At 40.5% G+C, this 21,281-nt stretch overlaps 1 protein-coding gene across 4 annotated transcripts; it reads left to right on the top strand.

Annotated features, from left to right (window-relative positions):
- Window positions 1-251: 251 nt before the first annotated feature.
- cpeb2 (cytoplasmic polyadenylation element binding protein 2) lies at window positions 252-21,000 on the top strand. 4 transcript variants are annotated; one of them, XM_042483558.1, is made up of 11 exons: window positions 252-1,571; window positions 4,336-4,605; window positions 8,809-8,899; window positions 10,863-10,913; window positions 13,188-13,211; window positions 14,260-14,433; window positions 14,528-14,617; window positions 14,803-14,921; window positions 15,524-15,638; window positions 15,825-16,006; window positions 16,838-21,000. In XM_042483558.1, exons 1-11 carry the CDS (start codon window positions 657-659, stop codon window positions 17,063-17,065), a joined length of 2,259 nt encoding a protein of 752 aa, XP_042339492.1. In that variant the 5' UTR covers window positions 252-656; the 3' UTR covers window positions 17,066-21,000. The 4 variants fall into 4 exon arrangements, with proteins under 4 accessions (XP_042339492.1, XP_042339503.1, XP_042339497.1 ...); XM_042483569.1 differs by lacking the exon at window positions 10,863-10,913; XM_042483563.1 differs by lacking the exon at window positions 13,188-13,211.
- The last annotated feature ends 281 nt before the right edge of the window (window positions 21,001-21,281 follow it).

Raw genomic sequence — 21,281 nt, 5'->3', positions numbered from 1 at the left:
GCGCTAGAGGGAATATTCATGACATTTCTCGCAGTGATTAAGCCCTCGGTGTAACTCGTCCTACTGTAGGCCACTTTCCGGTTCTTGGTGAGGGTGTAGGTCTTCTGCACTTTATGAATAATGAAAAAAAATGACGTAAACAATGCGGTCCTCTTTGCAGCTCGGGCTCGAGGCTGGAGGCGGGCGCACCGAGGCGTGATGCGGCGGTGACGTAGATTCAGTCGGGGATCTTTAATCCTCTGCCGCAGCAGCGCAGCCGGTAACCAGAGGAGGGGGGACCACGGTCGGACGGAATGGACCGCACAGGCTAGGCTAGCCTACAGCAAGGCCGAAACACCTCGGTCTTTAGATTTATAAAAGAAAGCTATATATATCACCGAGTAAAAACGAGAGTAGCACCAGAAGGAGCCGACTTTTTGCGTAGGCCAGACCCCCTCCTCTCTGTCTCCGCCGTCAGTCTGCAGCCTATTCACAGACCTATCAAGCAGACCTCACTTAGAAACGGTGGTTGAGATATATATTTACTAATATTCGGTGTGTTTTAGCCGGCTGACGGATAAAACGCCGCGTCCTGCCGGTTTCCTGCGCCCGGTTCGCCCTTCAGCAGCGCCGCCGCGTCCCCGCTGTTCCTGTCAGCTGCTGCGCATCAGCAAAACATGCAGGATGAGCCTGTGGGGGTGACAACCACGCAGATCCCCCCGTCAACCACCGAGGAGAAGGACAGCAGCAGCTCGGTCAGCAAATCCGGGAACCAAACCGACAGCCAGCCGAGCGCATTCACTCCGGATTATAACCATCTGAACCAGAAGATAGCTTTCCCCGATTTCCATCGAGATCATTTCTGCCCTGCGCAGTCTCTCTGTGACCTTCAGCACAGCCGAAAAATACATCAGCAGTTCAGTCAGCACGCTGAGTTTAGCCCCACAGAGTCGCCCCCACCCCAGAGACACTTCAGTCACCTGCCGCAGAGGCAGCCGGAGCACCGCGCTGCTGACCCCTGCGGCTCTCCAGCGGAACAAGCCGATGCTGCGTCGCCGTCGCCCACTTCTGTAAACCCAAACAAGATCCAAATGGACTCCCCCATCGCCCACCATATAAATAACGGCAATGGCAGCAGCAGCAGCAGCACCGGCAACATGTTGTCCGGAGGTCTCAGCGCCGCTTTCCCGAACCTCCCCACCCAGGAGCTGCAGAGCGCCAGCGTAGGCTCGTCTTCACCCTCCATACCGGGTTTCGGCACCCCGTGGTCCGTGCAGACCAGCTCCTCGCCCCCTCCCGCACCCATCAACCCCATCCACGCCAACGCCATTAACCAGATGCCCAGCACGGACTCTGACAACAGCTTCTACCCAGGTATCCCCTCCTCCATCAACCCGGCCTTCTTCCAGAGTTTCTCGCCAGTGTCGGCTAATCCGTGCGCCGGGATTAATGTGCAGGGCTTCAGCGGTCCTTTCTCGCCCCAGATAAACGTCCCTCAGCAGGCGCAGAGTCGCAGGTCCCCGGTCAGTCCCCAGATGCATCCGCAGCAGGGCGCCTTCCTGCAGCAAAGGAACAACTACAACCAACATCAGGTGAGCTGCTGCAGGACACACATCACATGAGGGTGACACGGTGTGGGGGAGAGCTCTGTTTCTTTTATCTCACAGTTTGATGAACAAAACTTAGGCCTCAGATCCTCCACAGCAATCAACATGTTAAGTTTCCAATAATTTTACACCACCACCATGTCCTCGGGTTACAGAGCATCTTGTGACACCAGAGCTGTGATACTTAATTTACGGCCTGCAGGCCAAATCTGGCCCTGATAGGGTGCTGGGTGACCCCCCAGCCATTTTCTAATTCACACATTCAAAACCGATTCACACTGGAAATGGTATTTTTAGTAGTATCAGAGTGCATAGCACAGCATCAAAATAAAGTGTTTATCAAAAAAGTGGCAGTGGAGGATCCCTGTACCCCCAGACAGAGGTCCCAGCTAAGCCACTAATGTCCTAAAATGCTAAAAATGACCTCAAATCCCAGAAATGTCCTAAAATCCTACACATGGCCTAAAATCCTGGAATGTCCCTAAATCCGAGAAATCTCCTAAAATCCTAAAAATGTCCTGAAATCCTAGAAAATGTCCTTAAATTCTATGAACATCCTAAAATCCAAGAAACGTCCTAAAATCCTGGAAACGCCTTACATCCTAGAAACGTCCCTAAATCCGAGAAATCTCCTAAAATCCCAGAAATGTCACAGCCCTAGAAACATGTATAAAGCTGTTGCGATTGGCCCCTGGCCTCCTGTCATTTCATAAAAGTGGCCCCCAGGCAAAGCAAGTTGAATATCCCTGCTGGAGAATTAGACTTCGAGTTTTGTGTGCGTATACTTGCAGTCTTTGAAGTACAAGAAGTCTTTTTTTTACTCATAATGCATTTGTCATGTCCTCGGCGAGGGCTGGAGTCACTACTCTGGAGGCACAGGAAGGGAGGGGCGAAGAGGGGAACAAGGGAGCATCACTGAATCTCACTGTTGTTCTCTGTGGAAGCTGGCAGTGGGATGCAGTCACATGGCAGCGGACCATCCCTGTCTTGTGGTTCAGTCAGTGGGAATACAAAGGCTTGCAGGGTTTGGTGTCCTAAATGGAGGCTTATTTGGGTGAAATGAAGGCGTCTAGTATCTCAGAGGTGTGTGTTTGTGTGTTGTGTTTACAGACAGTTAGGGGACCCTGATGAAAGACAAGCAATAGATTATGCAGTGGTCTTCGTGTTTTGGGGGCTTATGTGTTTTTTTGCAGCCTTTGGCCTCAGGTTTCTCATGTGATTTGTACGTTGTGTGTGTGTTCTGTAAAGTGCATCCATGCTTTTGCTTTTGACTTTGATTACAAGTGCTTTGTAAGTATAATTTTTAAAAGACAAAGACAATCCACACTGTTGGTCCAAGCATCACATCCACAATCAATGAATCAACACATTAAAGGTCCAGTGTGTAGGATTTAGGTGAATATATTGCCAGAATTAGAATTTTATATACCAAGTATGTTTTATTGAGGGTATAATCACCTAAAAGTAAGAATTGTTGTGCTTTTGTTACCTTAAAATGAGCCGCTTATATCGTGTCCTCATCTCTGGAGTCCGCCATGTTGCACCGCCATGATTCTACAGTAGCCCAGAAAGGACAAACCCAATACTGGCTCTGGATGGGGATATCTGTTCACAGGGTCAGTTTGTTTTGGAGATGAAGAGACCTCTGCAGATAATTCAGCTCCCAGTAAAAACCTCGTGAACATCTGGATCTTAAGTTAAAAGTGAAAAAATGAAAAAAACACACATTAGCAGGAGCTAGGCTAACGGCCTCGCTCCAAGAGAAACACTGATTTGTAGCGTGAAACTGCTTTATTCAATGTTTTTACTGGTTTTCATCAGCGGGTCCATTTGTTTTGGAGAGAAAGAGACCTCTCTGGATAATTCGGTTTAAAGTAAACACCTCTTGGACAGTGACCACTGAAAGAAATCTTATCATGAAAAGTTTCAGCTGGTTGAAATCTTGAGTCCAAGCCACTAGATGTCACTAAATCTTACACACTGCTCCTTTAACACAAACAGCGTTCAATATATGTTTTTCACTCTATACAGCACAATGCTAATTTTCATGTGTTGTCCCTGGGCGTGGATATACTGCACATATAACAATAAAAAAATGACAATTTCACATAACATTAATGAACAAATATGAAAATAATTCCACATAACACTGATGCATGCAATTAATGGAATTTAGCATTGAGCAGAGAAAACCTTATTTATTAATTAATTAATAAAACCCTCTTTTAATCCAAAATCCAGCCTCTTTTGGAGTTTAAATTTCCTTAACAGCACTACATTCCCTTGTTTTTTTTAGATAATAAAAACTATTCATCAAGCATATCACTATCTGACCTCCCGTGGCTGTTTGCAGTTGACACAAAGAGAAAAGGAATTTAGATCACATCATGTTTTGAGTGTGTGAGAAACAGAAAGTTGATTGTCCTCTGAGCAGCAGGATTTTCACGTGAAAGCATGCCAGATTAAGCTCGATGCGATTCGATGTATGATATACTTAAGAGTTGACACAAGGTCCAGGTAGAGAGAGAGTGTGTTACGCTGGTGGTGTCGCAGCGCACGGGATACTTAGTATTAGTCTTAAAGCCTTAAATCTTCTTATCTACCCACCCGTTACAGGAGCAGATCAAGCTGTGGCTGACAGAGAGGAAAGAAAGGATAGAAAGACAGGATATTATGAAATGGAAATAATGCATAAAAGGATGCACATGACCTTTTTAACTTTCCACCTCTCCTCTTCCTGTGTGTGCAGCCCATGGTGAAGCAGTCTCCCTGGGGCAGTCACCAGGGGAACGGCTGGGGCTCCGGGGGGATGTCCTGGGGCCGGGACCACCGCAGAGGGAGTGGCATGGGCGTACCTGGCTCAGTCAGTCACGTCTCGCCCCTGAAGAAGCCGTTCTCCAGCAACATCATCGCTCCTCCCAAGTTCCCACGCTCAGGCGGATCACTGGGGCCTAAATCCTGGATAGAGGAGAACATGTTTCGCACAGACAGCAACAGCAACACCTTGTTGCCCCTGCAGGTATGTGTTTTGGGATATGTGTTGGTGGTTTTGGGGGGATAATTTGTTTGTGAATGGGTTTTATTTGTGTGAGAATCAGTGGTTTAAAGGTGGGAAAGATCTCGTAACAGCAGCAAACTAAATCATTTGAATTATAGATTGGACAAAGAGAATGATGAGGATGTGTGTTTTTAAACAAACGTAACTCTTAGGGACTGTTTGGCGCATTTTACACACTTATAATTCTTCATTTTTTAAATAATTTTGGCTGTGTTGATGCTTAAGGCATACATTTTGGCAAGATTATGCATTTTTGTTAAATCTTCGAACTTCCAGCTCAGCTCTTACAATAAGTCTGAAATACACTGTGTAAACAAAATTGTTACATTCATGGCAGCATAGAGCAAAAAATGTGCCATTGAAACCCATTCAAACTGCAACTTTTGATCCCACAGCCATCATAGCATAAAAAAATCATGCATTGTATTATTTTTGGGTGTGATATTGAGCTTTTGCCCTGGAATTTGTAATTTTTACTGTTTTCTACCTGATGTCATTTTTACCATATTTGGCATATTGTGAAAGTACATGCTATTTCCACCAGCCACACTGTCACAATCAATGTTGCTGCAAATCATTGACATATTCCAGACTGTGATAATTAAAAATATATACTTCGCATGTAGTATATTGAAAATAATTCATTCTTTGTGGGTTTTTTCATCTAAAAGATAGTGGTATCATAAAAAAGAAAAATGGCATTTAAAGAGTTAAAATTCTGAAAATTAACGAATATTTGATATTCATGATTAGAACTGATGTTAGTTAAGAAAATTAATTCAGTGAGAGTAGAAAATAATATGAATGTACAATATTTTTTAAAAAAAAGCTTGATTTTGAAAAGCATTTTGCGCGCAGAGCGATATCAAAGCAAACTTTATATTAAAGAATTAGGAATTAGAGTTCTTTTTATCAGCAGAGAAACTGAGAGAAAGAGGTTTTTCACACACACGTAGTGGTGTGTAGATGCTAATTACCATAAAAGGTGCAGTATGGTTTGCATTTCAATCACATGGGAGGAGTTGGGATTGATTTGCTCTGTAGGTTTCACCAAAGGTGTCACAAAGTGGGGGCTGGGCTGATTTCATTTCAGGAAACAAGCATCTTGTAGGTGAGATCTTTTTCAGGTGGCAAGACTGTTAAATCTATTTCTGTGCATTCATGAAGCAAACAGAAGTTACTCTTATTCCATGTTAGATGTACCACATTGGTTGAAGTCTGTCAGCCACATGCACCGACCATCAGGGCCTGCTTTAATATAACCAGGCTATAAAAATATTATGTATTTATATGATTTTCTACTTTCAGTGAGTTCATTTTTTAATCAACATTAATCCTAATCATAAATATCAAATATTCATTCATTTAAAGGATTTTAACCCTTCTTATGCCAGGTTTTATGTCATGATGGCACTATATTTTTAGATGAAAAAAAAAAACACAAACATGAATTGTTTTCAATATATTACAAGCAAAGTAGATTTTTCTTTGATGATCACAGTCTGAGATATGTCAAACATTGACAGTGCACCTGGTGGAAATAGCATGTTTGGTTTTTTTTGCCATATGCCAAATATTGTGAAAATGACATCAGGAGGAAAATAGTAAAAATTACAAATTCCAAGCAAAAGCCCAGAATGACACCCAGAAATAATACAAGGCATGTTTTAGGCTTTTATGGCTGTGGGATCAAAAACTGCAGTTTGAATGGGTTTAAGTGGCACATTTTTTTGCACTTTACAGTATGAATGTATCAGCTTTGTTAACACTGTGTATTTTAGATTTATTGTAGGAACTGAACTGGAAATTGTAAGGTTAAACAAAATACACAATTCTGTCAAAATGTTTGTCATATGCATGTACACATCCAAAATGATCCAAAAAATTACTAATGAAAACAGCGTAAAATACGCCAAACTGTTCCTAACGGTTAATAAACTTCTTGTAGAAATTCCAAATATTTAAGTCAGGACCAGTATTTTAAGAGTTTAACACTAAAGGACACTAAGTGGACTACTGTCTTTAAATCAATGCAACATTACTTCCTGAAAGCCCACAGTGTCACTGTCTTTGTTTAATTTATTTGTAGTTTATTATTTCTGTGACTATTTATTTATTTTTTTCACAGTGTGAGTAATAAGCTCAAAATGAGGTTTTAATTCTTGTGTAAAAACAGTCAGTCAGTCACAGGCTGGTGAAGCTTTATGTAAAAGGCTTTCACTGCTAAGAACTGATCGTATATTATTGTACTGAACAGTTTTTTTACTTCTTGAAAAGAGATTGTGTCACAGAGTACAGCTAATCGTGAAGTGTTTTTACTCGAGGACACATATTTAATGCTTAGTAAAAGCCATGAAACGGCAAACTTTGTTAATAAATTAAATGTATGCAGACACAGTGTCCGCTTATATTAGATTTATACATTCAGTGTAAGGATAGAGGCCCATTTTAACAACTGCTAAAAGAAAAGATATTCATTACAGTGACTCACTCAGACTAGAATAATGATATCACCTAAATAATGCTGTCACCAAATGGTATTACTGTTGCTATGAGCTCAATTTATTAGTGATATCAGTGCCAAGAAGTGCTGCGCTTCCTATTCCAGGAAACAGGCCCGACTCCGTGGATTGTTAATTTCCATAAACAGTGCCGGACCCAGAATTTTTCAGATTCCAAGTCTTTTCCTTCCTTCCTCTCTGTTTAATGTTTGGCAGTCAGTGACACATCTCTGCTGTGTCATGTTTTAGCCATCGGTCAGAGGTGGACCGAGAAAAAGAGGAGAGAGACTCAGCGAGTGTTGTGGTTGTAGGAAAGCTGGTTACTTGGTTACTGATTATAATGCATACCATCTCCCTGACACACTTTATTCTAGCTAAAAAGAATATCCACCGAGCATCATGACTCCCTCAGCTGTGTGTTTTATCGTCCCTTTGTGGCAAACAAGTAAAGTCTTTTTGTGGACACACATTTTGGTCTTACTAATAGTCTTACTAACGTTGTCACATAAGTCTGTCACAGATGTTTTTGGAGTAATGCTGCGTACGTGGAAAACAGTGTATAAAGAATCTTGTTGTAGTCTGATCAATTGCTTCAAGTAATGTCACTTGAATCTGTCGTAAATCTAATCATAAACATCAAATATTCATTTATTTTCAGAATTTAACCCCTTAAATGGCAGGTTTTTCTCATGATGCCACTGTGTTCTGAAATTTAAAAAAATTGTTTTTTTTTGGCAATATACCACATGATTTTTTTTTATTATCACAGCCGAGGATATGTCAAATGTCAAAGACAAAAAGACAAAAGCCTAGAGTAAAACCCATAAATAATAATGTATTTTTTAAGGTTTTGATGGCTGTGGGATCAAACATTGCAGTTTGAATGTTTTTTAATAGTAGGAACGCAACAAATTTTGTTTACACAGTGTAATTTTAGATTATTGTTGGAGCTTAGCTGGAAATTCCTATATTAAGCAAAAATACACAGTCTTGCCAAAATGTATGCCATATGCATGAACACATCCAAAATTATCAAAAAATGAAGAATGAAAAGCTTGTAAAATGCACAAAACAGCCTCTAAGGGTTAATAACTGTCACTGTTGTTCTGGAAAAGTACTTAAAAGGCACATGAGGCAACCTACAATGCATCACTGTCAAAGTTTGAAGAAATGACCTTTACCCTGCGCTATGTTAGGTGTGGTGAAGCAGGATAGGCGCACGGCGGTACGCTAGTCACCAGTATATTACCATATGAGTTCATCATAGTTCATCATTAAGGAGAACGGTCTCACCGGCCTGCTGATGAGCTCATAACCTCCCTCTCAGCTCTGCAGCTAAATGCCACTCCTGGTTTTGGTTTCCATTCTCTCTCTGAGTGTCTCTGGGAACAAGTCCAGAGATCCTACCGGGGACTCCGTCCTATAGGCCGCTCATAATATACCTTCAGACCCCTGAAGTGAATAAATACGGAAGGAATGTTAATCCAAGCGTGAGCTACTCACTCTCTTAAATCTCTTACATTTTAAGCCAAATACCAACACTTCAGAGGCGTTATTGTTCATAAGCCAAATCACAAAAGTGTGTTAGAAACGTGAGGACTCGCATCGTGACGTGTCACCTCTGACTGTGTGGCATTAAACACATCACATCTCTGTTTTTTAGGACCGCACCAGAATGTACGACAGTCTGAACATGCACTCCCTGGAGAGCTCTCTGATCGACATCATGCGAGCCGAGCACGATCCGATGAAAGGTAAGATTGCCTTTCCCTTTCCGTCTGCGTCTGGGGGGTGCGGAGGTGATCGTGTTCGGTGAGGAGGCCTGACGCCGCGCGGAGTGACTCGGTGCAGGGAAGTGACAGGCCCGTTGCTCCCTATGTTGTTTTTCTGCACACCAGCTTATTTTGTCCCTGCTGAGAGCTTAATACTTCTGCCACCAGCTGCACATTTACATGACCTTCCAGCTCTGATCCTGTCGCTGCTTAACCTGACCTGAGCTGAGTAAGGAGCGGAGGAGAGATGTGATGGTGCTTTTCTTTGCTGTTCCATTTTGTAACAGATGTTTTCAGTGCATATCACACATCACTTGCGTTTTTTAAACTAAAAGATGTATAAATTATCATGGATTTCTTTTGAATTGCTCCTCATGTTTTGGCAGTAGCAAGCGGAGAGTGTGCTGTAGTGTGACACTGCCTCGGCCTCCTGGGCTCAGCTGCTGGACATCAGAGGAGCAGTGTCAAATAACCGCACCGCTCTCACCCTCCTCTCCTGCAGACGGCTGCTTGTAGCTCATTTACAGCCTCACAGGCCGGCTAAACTTTCACTTCAAAAATATGACCCAGAAATATCAACAAACACGCATGCGGTTGTTATGTGTTGGCATATGCAACACAATTCTTGCGCAGGTTTTGGTTATTTGTAGACCCAGACTCGACCTGTGCCCTCCTCTCTCAGGCAAGTTTCTTGTTTTTCCTGCCGCAGCAGATGGAGAGGACATGGGCCAGTGTGCACAGCAGAGAGAGGGGGATCTGGACTAATTTTAGACGTGATCACACTTTCACACACTGTGTATGACAGCCAAGAGAGGAGATGGGAGGGAGGGCGGGCTCTGCCATTTATAGCATTGCCACAGCTAACAAAACAGTGTACAGTACTCTGACCAGCAGCCCCCAAATGAAAGATCTTCAAAATAGATAGAAAGTTTTTAATAGATTGTAGCATTTACAGGTGATATTTATAGCTGCTATGTTGAATTTTAACGTTTCTGATTTTGGTGCCACCCAGTGGTCACATCAAAATGGGCAGCTTTACACCCTGACAGTGGGATAAATGGCTAAATACTCACAGTATATACGGATTTTCCACAACCAAAATCTTATGCCATCCCACTGTTTGTGTCCCGTGTGAAACTAAAGTCAACGTTCACATCTTTTACTTCACGACGTACTTATGCCGCAAACATAACAAGCTTTATTTTTACGTTAATTTAACCAAAAACACTATCTTTTTAAAGCCTAACCGAGTAGTTCTGGTGCCTCAACCCAACTACAAACGTTTGTTCATTTCACAGATTTCTGTGAGATCACATCAAACAGGCACGTCAAAAAATTACTTAAATTGATGCAGAACAAAACATTCAATCATTCAGTCTATTATTATACAGTATCACAAACAAAAATAGTCAGATGCAAGAATTACAATCTGACAAAAATGTAACTGAATATTACACTATTACACACTGCAGGCCGGCTGATATTTCACTGACAACCTGAATCGATTTCCATTCTTTCCATTCCAAAACTGAGAAAGAAATGATCCGTTTCGTCCGTAGACACCTATCAAAGTGTTTTAGTGTTGATAAAAAAACAAAGGAAGTGTTTCATTCTGCCTGTTTTCTCATATTTTCAGCTCAAAGTAAATTTGGGGATAAAAAGAGCTTTGTTCACTTCGCTGACTGCAGTGCTCGCTGTAGACATGTGAGAAGGCTGTTGTAACACATTTACAGGGAGGCTCTATGTGCGTGTGTGTGTGTGTGTGAGTGTGTGTGTGTGTGTGTGTGTGTGTGTGTGTGTGTGTGTTCTTGCTCCCATGTACACATCTTGGCCTTGCCCTGTCCTCTCCATCTGCTCTGTGTCTCATCCCTATTTTTGTGTGTGTGTGTGTGTGTGTGTGTGTGTGTGTGTGTGTGTGTGTGTGTATTTCTGTTTCTCATGTCAGGCCGTGTGGGATGCCCTAACCCCGGGGCTGATGGCCTACTCATGCTCAATGGTAATTATCTTTTAGCACCATCTACCTCTGTTGTCAGGTTTCCTTCCAAAAAAGAGCAAATTTACAGAAAATTGGCAAAAGAAACAGCAAATTATGCAGCAGCTGCAGTGGATGTTAGAATCGCATGCCTCGTGGTTTATTCCTCAAATCTGTGTCCATCGCTCTTTGTTGCATTTTGCACATACACATATATGCATATTCATACACCAACTTTTTCACTTCATCCAAGAGTAATATTTTGTGTTTTACAATTTCTCATTTCAATCCAGCTGCATTTTCAAACAGCTGGATGGAAACACATCTTGTGTCTCCATCACTCATAATGCTTCCACTGTTACTATTAAGCCTCATTAAGCTCCAGACTAACCAAACTGACATTAAAGAACAAATGGCAACAAATGCTGACTTCCGACGCTTCACGTCATATGTGTCTTGGTCAAAAAGTTGCTCTCAACACACCACAAATGCTACAGCCAATGGCCAATTAGCAAAAATAATCTGTGCCTGCACAAGTGTAAAAAACTCTCCACACCGGCAGGCGGTGGTAGTCTTTATTTGTCATTCAAAAATCGAAACCGGAAGACTGACAGGACGAATTCAAGACTATAGTTAGCCAATGTGCACATTAACAACACAACCTGATTTTAAGAGAACAAAGGATATTTACCATGTGCTAATAAATTAAAAACTCATTAAAAACTGAGCTATTTAGAAAGAAGCAGAGAAGGAGAATCACTGCTGACCAGTACAGAGATATGCGCGCCTGGTGTGAACAGCCAACGACTGTCAGCGACTGCTGACGGGCGATTAACACATCAGGGCGCTTCTGTGTGTTGTGTGGATCCGGTGTGAGGCCGTCTGTGAGCCTCTGTCGCCATAGTTTTGGTGGTGTGTCCTGCACTGTTGGCACTAGTCGCCCTGTCTAACTAGTGAATCCGTGATATCGATCTTTGGGTTTCATGTTTTGAATGATGAGTAGTTTACGATCTCCTGCTGGTATGGAGAGTTATTTCCTCTCACAGGTGCAGAATGCACACGCTAATTTGCAGATGTATTTGTGGTGTATTCAGGTGCAACTTAAAGGCCGACGTGAGGCGACGCAGCAGTCGGCCTTCGTCACCACTAGTTCTCTGATGCCAGTTTGGTGTGTCTGGGCCTTAAAGCCTCATTAGACTCCCTCACCAGACTCACAGTGGTATTATAGGGTAACACTAGGTGACATGTTGTCGATCTGGTGTATAAAAGAGAATATCTACTAGTATTTCTTTTTTTTTCCTTCTATTTTTCAACAAATCCTTACAGTATATTTACAGAAAGTGCCATTTGTTATCAAAATGTTTCTGTGGTGCAACTCTGGGAGCTATCAATGCATTTTATGTTTTATAATATACCATAACTGTTGCATTTTCAAACTCTTTTTTCTGCTAGTGACTTTGTGCTTTTTATTAACTCAAACTCAAGATCTGCCATACTAATGCTTTCTGATGGCGCTCACAAGATAAGGAGTGTTTCCATTGTTATACAAAGTCACCTCAGGCCTTTGAACGCACCACAAACAAAACTGTTACACCCATTTATTAAGATGTAAATTTTCATTGCCACTTAGAGTAAATGAGGATCGGCAGACTCTTTTTTATGTCTCACATGTGGACACGCGTCATGTTGATGTCAAAAATAATTTCTAGTTTTATAACAGTCTCAACAGGACACAAATCTGGGTCAGAGAGAATTTCCAAATAACTGAGCGTGCTTTTTATTGTCTCTGGTATTGTATACTGTTTCCTCCTGAGACCCAGAAATGAGCTACTTCATCTTCAGCTTTTTTGGCTCACGTCTCTGAGGCCAAGCATGTTGCTAAGATGAGCCTTGTTGTCCCTGACAGAGGACACTCAGGGCTTTTCAGTGATGTAACAAATGTGGAGTTGGACCCTGACAAGTTTATGTTTCTGGTTTTCCAAACAACTTCCAACAGAGCTGGCACATTTTATGGAAAAGGGAAAGCTGAGTGTCTATGGAGCAGTTAAATGAGATTTTAGAACAGTAAAATGATTTTTTTTAGCTGGAAAAATATAAATCTTGTTCTGGGTCTCTGAGGGATGTAAGCTCAGCTGTTTAAAGTATTAACAAGTCAGTTTGGTGCACTTTTCTTTGACTGACAGTTTATTTAACTGAAATGATATAAAGAGGTCATGAGATAACTTTAAAAAGATACATGCACTTATTTGAGAATGTGTGCACAGCTGAAACTTGTACTCTGTACTCTTCTACATGCAGCCAGGAGCTATGGGAGACGTCGAGGTAAACTGAGCTTTCTACAACACGTCTTTTTCCTTGTGGCTTTTTCTCTCTTGTGGCATGCTTTATTGCTTAAATGGAAACCAAACTGAGGCCTTAAATCTTTTTTTTAGAAAAACTTTGTTGTTTATTTTTTTTGTAGCATTATTATACAATTGTAAGTTTAAGTTTTGCCAAACAAATTATTGTTGGCTGTCAAAAAATACAAAAAAGAAAGTCAATAATTGTATTGTTTTATTATCCAGACGTGCAAAATGTAAAGGGCTTCAGGTTTGGTCATGTTTATCAATTGTGCCTCTGCTCTATGGAACCCCAAAGTCTGCAGTATTACAATATATATTACATCAATGTATAATAAATGGAGACAATAGGAATAGATAATCTTATGAATAAATTATGTAATATACAGTATATATATTTTAATTATCTCTCTCTATATATATGCAAATAAGCCTGTTGAAAATTTGCAAAAAAATGAAAATAAATAAATAAATAAAAGTGTAATTTGGGGAAAAATATTTTTTATTTTAAAGAAACTGTAAATACAGTATGATTCTTTATTTTTGTCTTTAGATTTCTTAAAATATTTCTCATATTTTTTAAAATAATAATTCTATACAATTCATTCACATGAATATAATCAATTATTTAAATATTTATTTTCTGGAACACTTTGGGGCTTCATACTGCTGAGCGATGTTAACAGCTTGTTGCCACACAGCCTGCCTCTCTGCGCCTGCTTCATCTGCCACAGCTCAGGGTGCAGCACACATGATTTCTCTGTCTCAGATATGTAACAAAAAAACAAACAAAAACTAATTTTATGTAATACTCTGAAGTGGTGTTTTGTCTCCTGACCACTCAGCGTAAAACTGCAATAAAAACACAAACATGATTCCATAGACAGCCTCTCCTCTGGATCTTAAACAGACTTCATAAAAATGAGGCAGATAGTTTAGCTACACGTTTGTGATTTGTGTCTCTGCTTGTGTGTGTTTGTGTGAATGCTTTACATGTGCTGGAGCATTAACTGCTTTGTTTTCTCCACCAGGCCGCTCCTCTCTCTTCCCTATCGATGACAATCTCCTCGATGACGGCCACGGCAACCAGGGTGTCCCAGGAGTCCTCGGCTCCCCCAACTGTTACCCCCACCAAAACGGGGAACGCATCGAGCGCTTCTCCCGCAAGGTGTTCGTGGGAGGTTTGCCCCCCGACATAGATGAAGGTGAGGATAACACAGCCTCTTCACCCTCTTCTATTTGGAAACCATATTTATTTATCTTGACCTGGATTTTTTTTTGTTTTTTGTTTTCTCTCAGATGAAATAACGTCAAGCTTCCGTCGCTTTGGTCACCTGGTGGTGGACTGGCCTCACAAAGCAGAGAGCAAATCCTACTTTCCACCTAAAGGTACAGATGAAAGCATGCAATACACGAACTATTAGTTTTATACAAAGGTTTCAGATATACAAAAAAAAAGTCTCACATATAGTTTTGGTGAATGACATGATATGTCAGTATGGGATTTTGGGTACAGTCTTTATTTCTTTGTGTTGAACGCGCACACTGAGGCTGTGAACGTGTGTGTTTTCTAGGATACGCATTCCTGCTGTTCCAGGAGGAGAGCTCGGTGCAGGCTCTGATTGAAGCCTGCATGGAGGAGGACGGGAAGCTCTACCTGTGTGTCTCCAGCCCCACCATCAAGGACAAACCTGTGAGTCCAACAGCAAACTGAACAAACACAGAGCTGACATTTAATATTTTCCTGTATGGCTTTTAGAATAGATTTTAAGGTGCTTTTTTTTTTTACCTGTTTTTAAAGCTGTTAAAGGTTTGGGAGCTGCCTACATGACAGACTTTCTGTCGTTCTATAATCCTTCGATCTTCTGCTGCTGGGTTTTTAAATACACACAATTATAAGCAAGAAAACAGGAAGTGCAGCTTTTGTTAATTATGCTCCAAAATTGTGGGATACCCTTCCAAAAGCTATAAAAGAAGTGGGCTCTGTGAACATTTTTAAACGACAGCTGAAAAAACTTATATTTAGTCTGGCTTTTAATTAATGAAATTCTTTTAAATATTATTTTATATCAGTTCTCGTATTTCTACTGTTCTTACTGGTCTCTTTACTTTTTACTTTGACTTTTGAATCTTATCATTATTTCATGTCTTGTTTTTTGTGTTGCATTTTTTTATTGTGAAGCACTTTGAGCTGAATTCCTTCTTTGAAAAGTGCTCTATAAATAAAGATTATTATTATTAGTAGTAGTAGTATAGAAAGAGTGGATTTAAAGTTAAATTTGATCTTGACCCCAGGTGCAAATTCGACCCTGGAACCTGAGCGACAGTGATTTTGTGATGGACGGATCTCAGCCCCTCGATCCCCGCAAGACCATCTTTGTGGGAGGCGTCCCTCGCCCCCTGAGAGCAAGTAATTACACACATTTTGTTTTTTCTTCAACCAATTTTCTATCACTTTTCTAGTCTATTCTAGACTTGTGCAGCCCTGATAGACATGTGCATGTGTGAATAAACCATCAGCTGTGTGTTTTACGAGTGTGACGTGAAATCCCGTCCACAACAAGAGTCTGACAGCTTTGCGCTTCTCTCTGACTAGTCGAGCTGGCCATGATTATGGATCGTCTGTATGGCGGAGTGTGCTACGCGGGCATTGACACCGATCCGGAGCTGAAGTACCCGAAGGGTGCGGGGCGTGTGGCCTTCTCCAATCAGCAGAGTTACATCGCTGCCATCAGCGCAAGATTCGTGCAGCTGCAGCACGGAGACATTGACAAGCGGGTACAGCCTCCCCTTCATTAACACTTTTCTTATTTTTCAGAAAGTGCATATGATTCAGGCGTTATTCGGATGTGTCATTCACACAATGTGTGAATGCAGGTGTGTGTTTATGTGACAAGCAGCTTGTTGCCATAGTGACGGAAAGCTTATTAGTGCTGATTGAATTAGCTTCCTCAGTCTCTGCTGCTGTTTGCCCTGCCCTTTTATGAACCCACACTTATCTGTCACTGTATGTTTTTAATGCACTTTCATGTCTTCCTTAACCTTTTAAAACCTGAGCAAGTTAGCTTGATTTATTCTAAAAACACTAAAAGAAGGCAATGAGCAACTCAGCAAGAAATGACCCAAAAATTAGTGAGAAATTAGTAAAACATTACAAGAAAATGACCTGAAATTAGCACAAAAAATGAAAAATAAAAACAGGAAATGACCTGAAAAGTGATAAAATAAAAATTATAGATAGAACTATAATGATATTCTTTTTCTGTAACCTAATTTTGAATATATATCTATAAATGTAGTTATCACAATATTTTCCCCTAGTTATTTTATAACAATTCTGTCTCTCTCTGTCTTTTTTTAAAGCTAATTTTCAGGTCAGATTTAGCTAATTATTCAGGACATTTCCAAGTTGCTGATTCCCTTTTTCCACCATGTTTTTGAAAGAAATCAAATCAATTTGCTCAAGTTTCAGTTTTAAATGCTTGTGAAAGGCATCTGAACGCAGCCAAAGAAAACAGATGTTGATCCAGGTGTCACAGGGTTAAATGTGTGTGTGTGTGTGTGTGTGTGTGTGTGTGTGTGTGTGTGTGTGTGTGTGTGTGTGTGCAGGTGGAGGTGAAGCCCTATGTCCTGGATGATCAGCTTTGTGATGAGTGTCAGGGTGCACGCTGCGGAGGGAAATTCGCCCCCTTCTTCTGTGCTAACGTCACCTGTCTGCAGTACTACTGCGAGTTCTGCTGGGCCAACATCCACTCCCGCGCCGGACGAGAGTTTCACAAGCCGCTGGTCAAAGAGGGAGCCGACCGCCCGCGTCAGATTCACTTCCGCTGGAACTAGAGGTGCGACCGCAGCCGAGGCGACACAGTCAGAGGGGAGGGGAATGAAACACTGGCTAACAGGAAAAAGAGCATCGCTCTGCCTCTCCTGCTCTCCTAAGCTATCAGTATAATCGAGTATGTAACACTATACAGTATATACTATATATATCTATATATCTTTTGTAGCAGCCAAACACCACAAGCCTCAGTTTTTCACCAAAACCCCCCTCACATCTCAGGCTGACAACTCTACAACTCTTTTGTGGTACTTTCATCTTTTCTAAGAGGAGATTTAAAAAAAAGAGATTGATTTTTGTAGGTTTTTTTATTATTATTATTTTTGTATGTGAGATTTAAAGTAGATATGGGAATGTTTTTTGCATGGGGGCAGCTTGTCTGTCTGTTTGTCTGCTGCTAGCCACCCCAACAGTGCGTGTAGTGCACACTTGTTTCTGGGAAATCCTTGATTCTCTAAATGTCGACGCCGGCCCCAGGTCATTAACCAAAGGTAGCAAAAAGATAGGAAGCATAAAAATTGACACATTTTCTGCCGCGAAACAAAACGGTTGTTTTTTAACGTTGCCATGGGCTCTTTCTCCTTGTTAGAGAGTTTATGAAAAACAAAAAGGCGATAGGGTTGTTTCTGCGCTCATACCGACCCGTAGAGTGATACCTCAAAATACTAAATCTGGTTTCTGCTAAATGTATTCAACATTTATACTTAACAAGCTATTTTAGAAGCTTCGCTGCTATATATACATATATATGAATAGATGTGTAGGTATTATATTTAATGCCATTTATAAAGCAGAATCATGTAAAATGAAATGCAGTATGCACTCAACCACTAATGGCCCCCATTGCCATGGAAAGTGCATGTTCTGACAATAGGCTTAGCTACACAAATAGCATGCAGGAAAAACACTGAGAAAAAAACCAAACAAAAAACAAACCACTGAAATCATAATTAAAGACAAGAAATTCTATAGTGAGTAGCATGACCATCTATTTCAGATGCCTACGAGGGAAAAAAAAATCAGACAAAGCTAAATAAGTATAAAAAAACATATTTAAACTTGCATGCATTGATGTTTATCTGTTGTTTGATCCGTTTACATACTTAACGATACAAAAAGTGATATTGGTTCTACTGTAGACTTAGTGGACGCCATCATTTTGTGACACGGTGGCTTGTATGGAAAAAAAAAAAAACTCCTGTCGAGAAGCAGAGTGGTGTTCAGTGGTTTGTGTTTGTGTCGTCCCTGTGCTGTGTGACTGTTTTTAGTCTAGACTGAGGCTCTAGTTTAGTTACCTACAGATTATGTCGAGGAGAATTTAAACATCCAAACGACTTTGCCTTCACCCTTCCTGTCTCACATCTTTGTGTCGTTCCAAAGGTCAATCTGATACAGCGTCGCCCTCGTAGACCAAACAAAAGACTCGATCAGCCCGGAAGACTCACAGCTGCAGTTGGTAACTTTTACAAAAAATAACTTTGTCCTGTTTGCTGAAACTGTCGCTATATCCTGACAGTATATTAATATCTTTCAAATATCCAACATGAAACTAACTTCACCGTGGTGAGGCAGCTGGTTTGACAGCGCCTGAATGGTCACAAAAACTGGGCTGCACTCTGATGTCCGGACATTGATCCTTGCAGATCTTTGCGGACATGGGTGGATGAAGACATGCATGTAATACAGACCAAAGTGGACCCTTGTAGAAACTATGTATTGGCCTTCAGAGAGTCCTCCTGGCTCTGATTGATTGTTTTTGTTAAGGCGTGGTGGCTTCTTGCTACCAGGAGCCAGAAAAACAGGATCTGTCAGGGATTATCGGCCTCATGTATACTGTCAGGAGATAACGACAGTTTGAGCCGATTAAACAAAAGTTATTCCCTAAAGTTACCTGCTGTAGCTTTAACTATTTTAAGTGGACCCTTCAGAACATGTCCACTTCTCTTATCGAGGGGTTGAATCGGTCAGGCTTTCATGCCGTGAAAACCAGGGAAGCTCTGGCTCTGTTACTGAAAAAATAAAGTGTCTCTGCAGCTCTTCAGTGCGTTTTTACCACGAGGACGATGACACTTGGTCTCTTGGCGTGCTAAAGACGAAACTCTCCTCTCCTTGTTTGTGTTGCCACCATGACCCCTTGAAATACTCTAAAAAAAAAAAAACTTATTTAGGGACAATCTTTTTGTGAGGACGGTGGCCCTGCCGTCCGTTTGGTACTGTACAAGTGTGTCGCTCTCGTGTCGTCGTGGTTTTTGTGTTCCACGCCCCGGTGTGTGCTCCTCTGTATCGGTGTTCAGGCGTCAAGTGTGAACTGTTACAAAACCATTATGAAACTCCCAAGTTTTATTTACTTATAGTTGAGTCATTTAATTTGTGTCAACTACTTACCCATCACTGGCCCTTCGACGTGTTTTTATATATATTATGCACTACTTTTCTATCTCCCCGCTCGTTTTATTTCTTATCCGCCCCCCTTAAGTGATTTCAGTGTGGATCCTCTGAAACCTCCACCTATTTATAATTCTACAGATGATTTATTAAATTTTTATTTTTTCATGATTACTTATTTAAGATGTAGCGTGAAGCAGTGGTCTTAAGTTATCTATGTTCTGTATGAGTAGAGCAGGAATCCAATATTTTCTAATATATTCTAATGTAGTCTGGATGTTGTGCGGACGGGGAGTCAGAGCGGCGTTTGACGTGATCGAAGTTAAAGAACGAGCTCCCGTCGTCCGGCCTGTGGCTTTAGTTCTCATGAACATGTTTGAATATCGTCACCTGTAACACTTGACTCGTGCTGTTTTTTGTGAGGTTCTATTTTCTATGTTGAACACTGTTACTTTGTTCTGTATGTGTCTTTGTTTTTGTATAAATCATATTTATTTCACTATTTTTGTAGACAAAAAAAACAAAAACTATTTGATTTTGATTGTATTTTTCTATTTAAATAGGACTATTATCCAATTTATTTCCCCCCTTGTGCTAATTATGTCCAAAAGTTCTGTTCAAAGACAAAGAATCATGTCATCAGTAACAACATCAAAGTTTTTTGATATACAGTTGACTCTTATTTTGATACACATGACACATTTCATTTGAAGGAAGGAAAACATGAAGGTTTTATTATATTCTTGGAAGACACTTGAGATTCTCCCCTGTTGCATCGAGGCCCCAGCTGCCTGTCCTCGTAGATGCTCTGAAACTTGAATATAACACATTTTGAAAGGCTGACTAACCTCGAATCTGTGTTGTGACGTGCAATACTGTTTCTAATGTTTGTATAAAAGTAAGAACTACAGTGTAAACCTTTTTAATGCAGATTTATTTTTTTCATTGCATATTTTGCAGATTTCTGATCCACAGTGTCATTTTTTACTGTCAGAAAAAAAAATAAACCCCGTTTTTTCATTGCAACTATTTTTAAATCCAGATATCTTTGTACTGATGTAAATGATTGTAGTTATTTTGGATAGTGTTTTGCTAACAAAAGGAGAGACTTTTTCATGCATATTTCTATTTCATTTCATCTTGTTTTATCCCACGTTTTTATTTCGTTTAATAGTAGCAGAGTTCTTGGAATAATTTTTCATATTTAAATGTCATTGTTATTATTTTGTATTTTTATGTGGAAATACACTATATATAAATTTAAGATGCTAATTGCTAAGATATTATTTTGAGTTTAATTATTTTTAAAGCTAAATATTTGTAATTTTATTGTTAAAGTGACTAATTTCTAAATCAGAGTTTGTGTATAGATTCACAAAAGTGGTTTATGGGGTGTTTGGATTGTAATTATTACTGAATGGTTCTTTGATATGCAAAATGAATATCATGTTTATTTTTATTTTTGTTGGTTTTGTATTTAAATGGGGTGTTGATTACAATCTTTTTTTTCTTTCACTTCCTGAATAAAGACCCATTCTGTTTGGACACAACATGGCTGCTGCTTCCGCATGTATTTTGAAGAAAACACAAAACATAATCAATAAAAACAGGAGACTGATTAAAGTCGGTTACAATGCAATGTTTTATATTAGTCCCGACAGAGATAAAGTTATAAACATATGCCAAAAAAGCACATTTAGGATTTAGCACTTTAACAAATTAGTGCAGATCAATGGTGGAATGTAACTAAGTACATTTGTTCAAGTATTTTGCGGAAGTTCGATGTCGAGGTACTTACAACATGCCATGGTACTACAATGTCACTGAGAAACA

This window comes from Plectropomus leopardus, chromosome 3 (genome assembly GCF_008729295.1).
Source record: "Plectropomus leopardus isolate mb chromosome 3, YSFRI_Pleo_2.0, whole genome shotgun sequence".
Taxonomy (NCBI): domain Eukaryota; kingdom Metazoa; phylum Chordata; class Actinopteri; order Perciformes; family Serranidae; genus Plectropomus; species Plectropomus leopardus.
The sequence above is the reverse complement of the archived record's forward strand: the minus strand, read 5'-3'. Positions and strand labels throughout refer to the sequence as shown.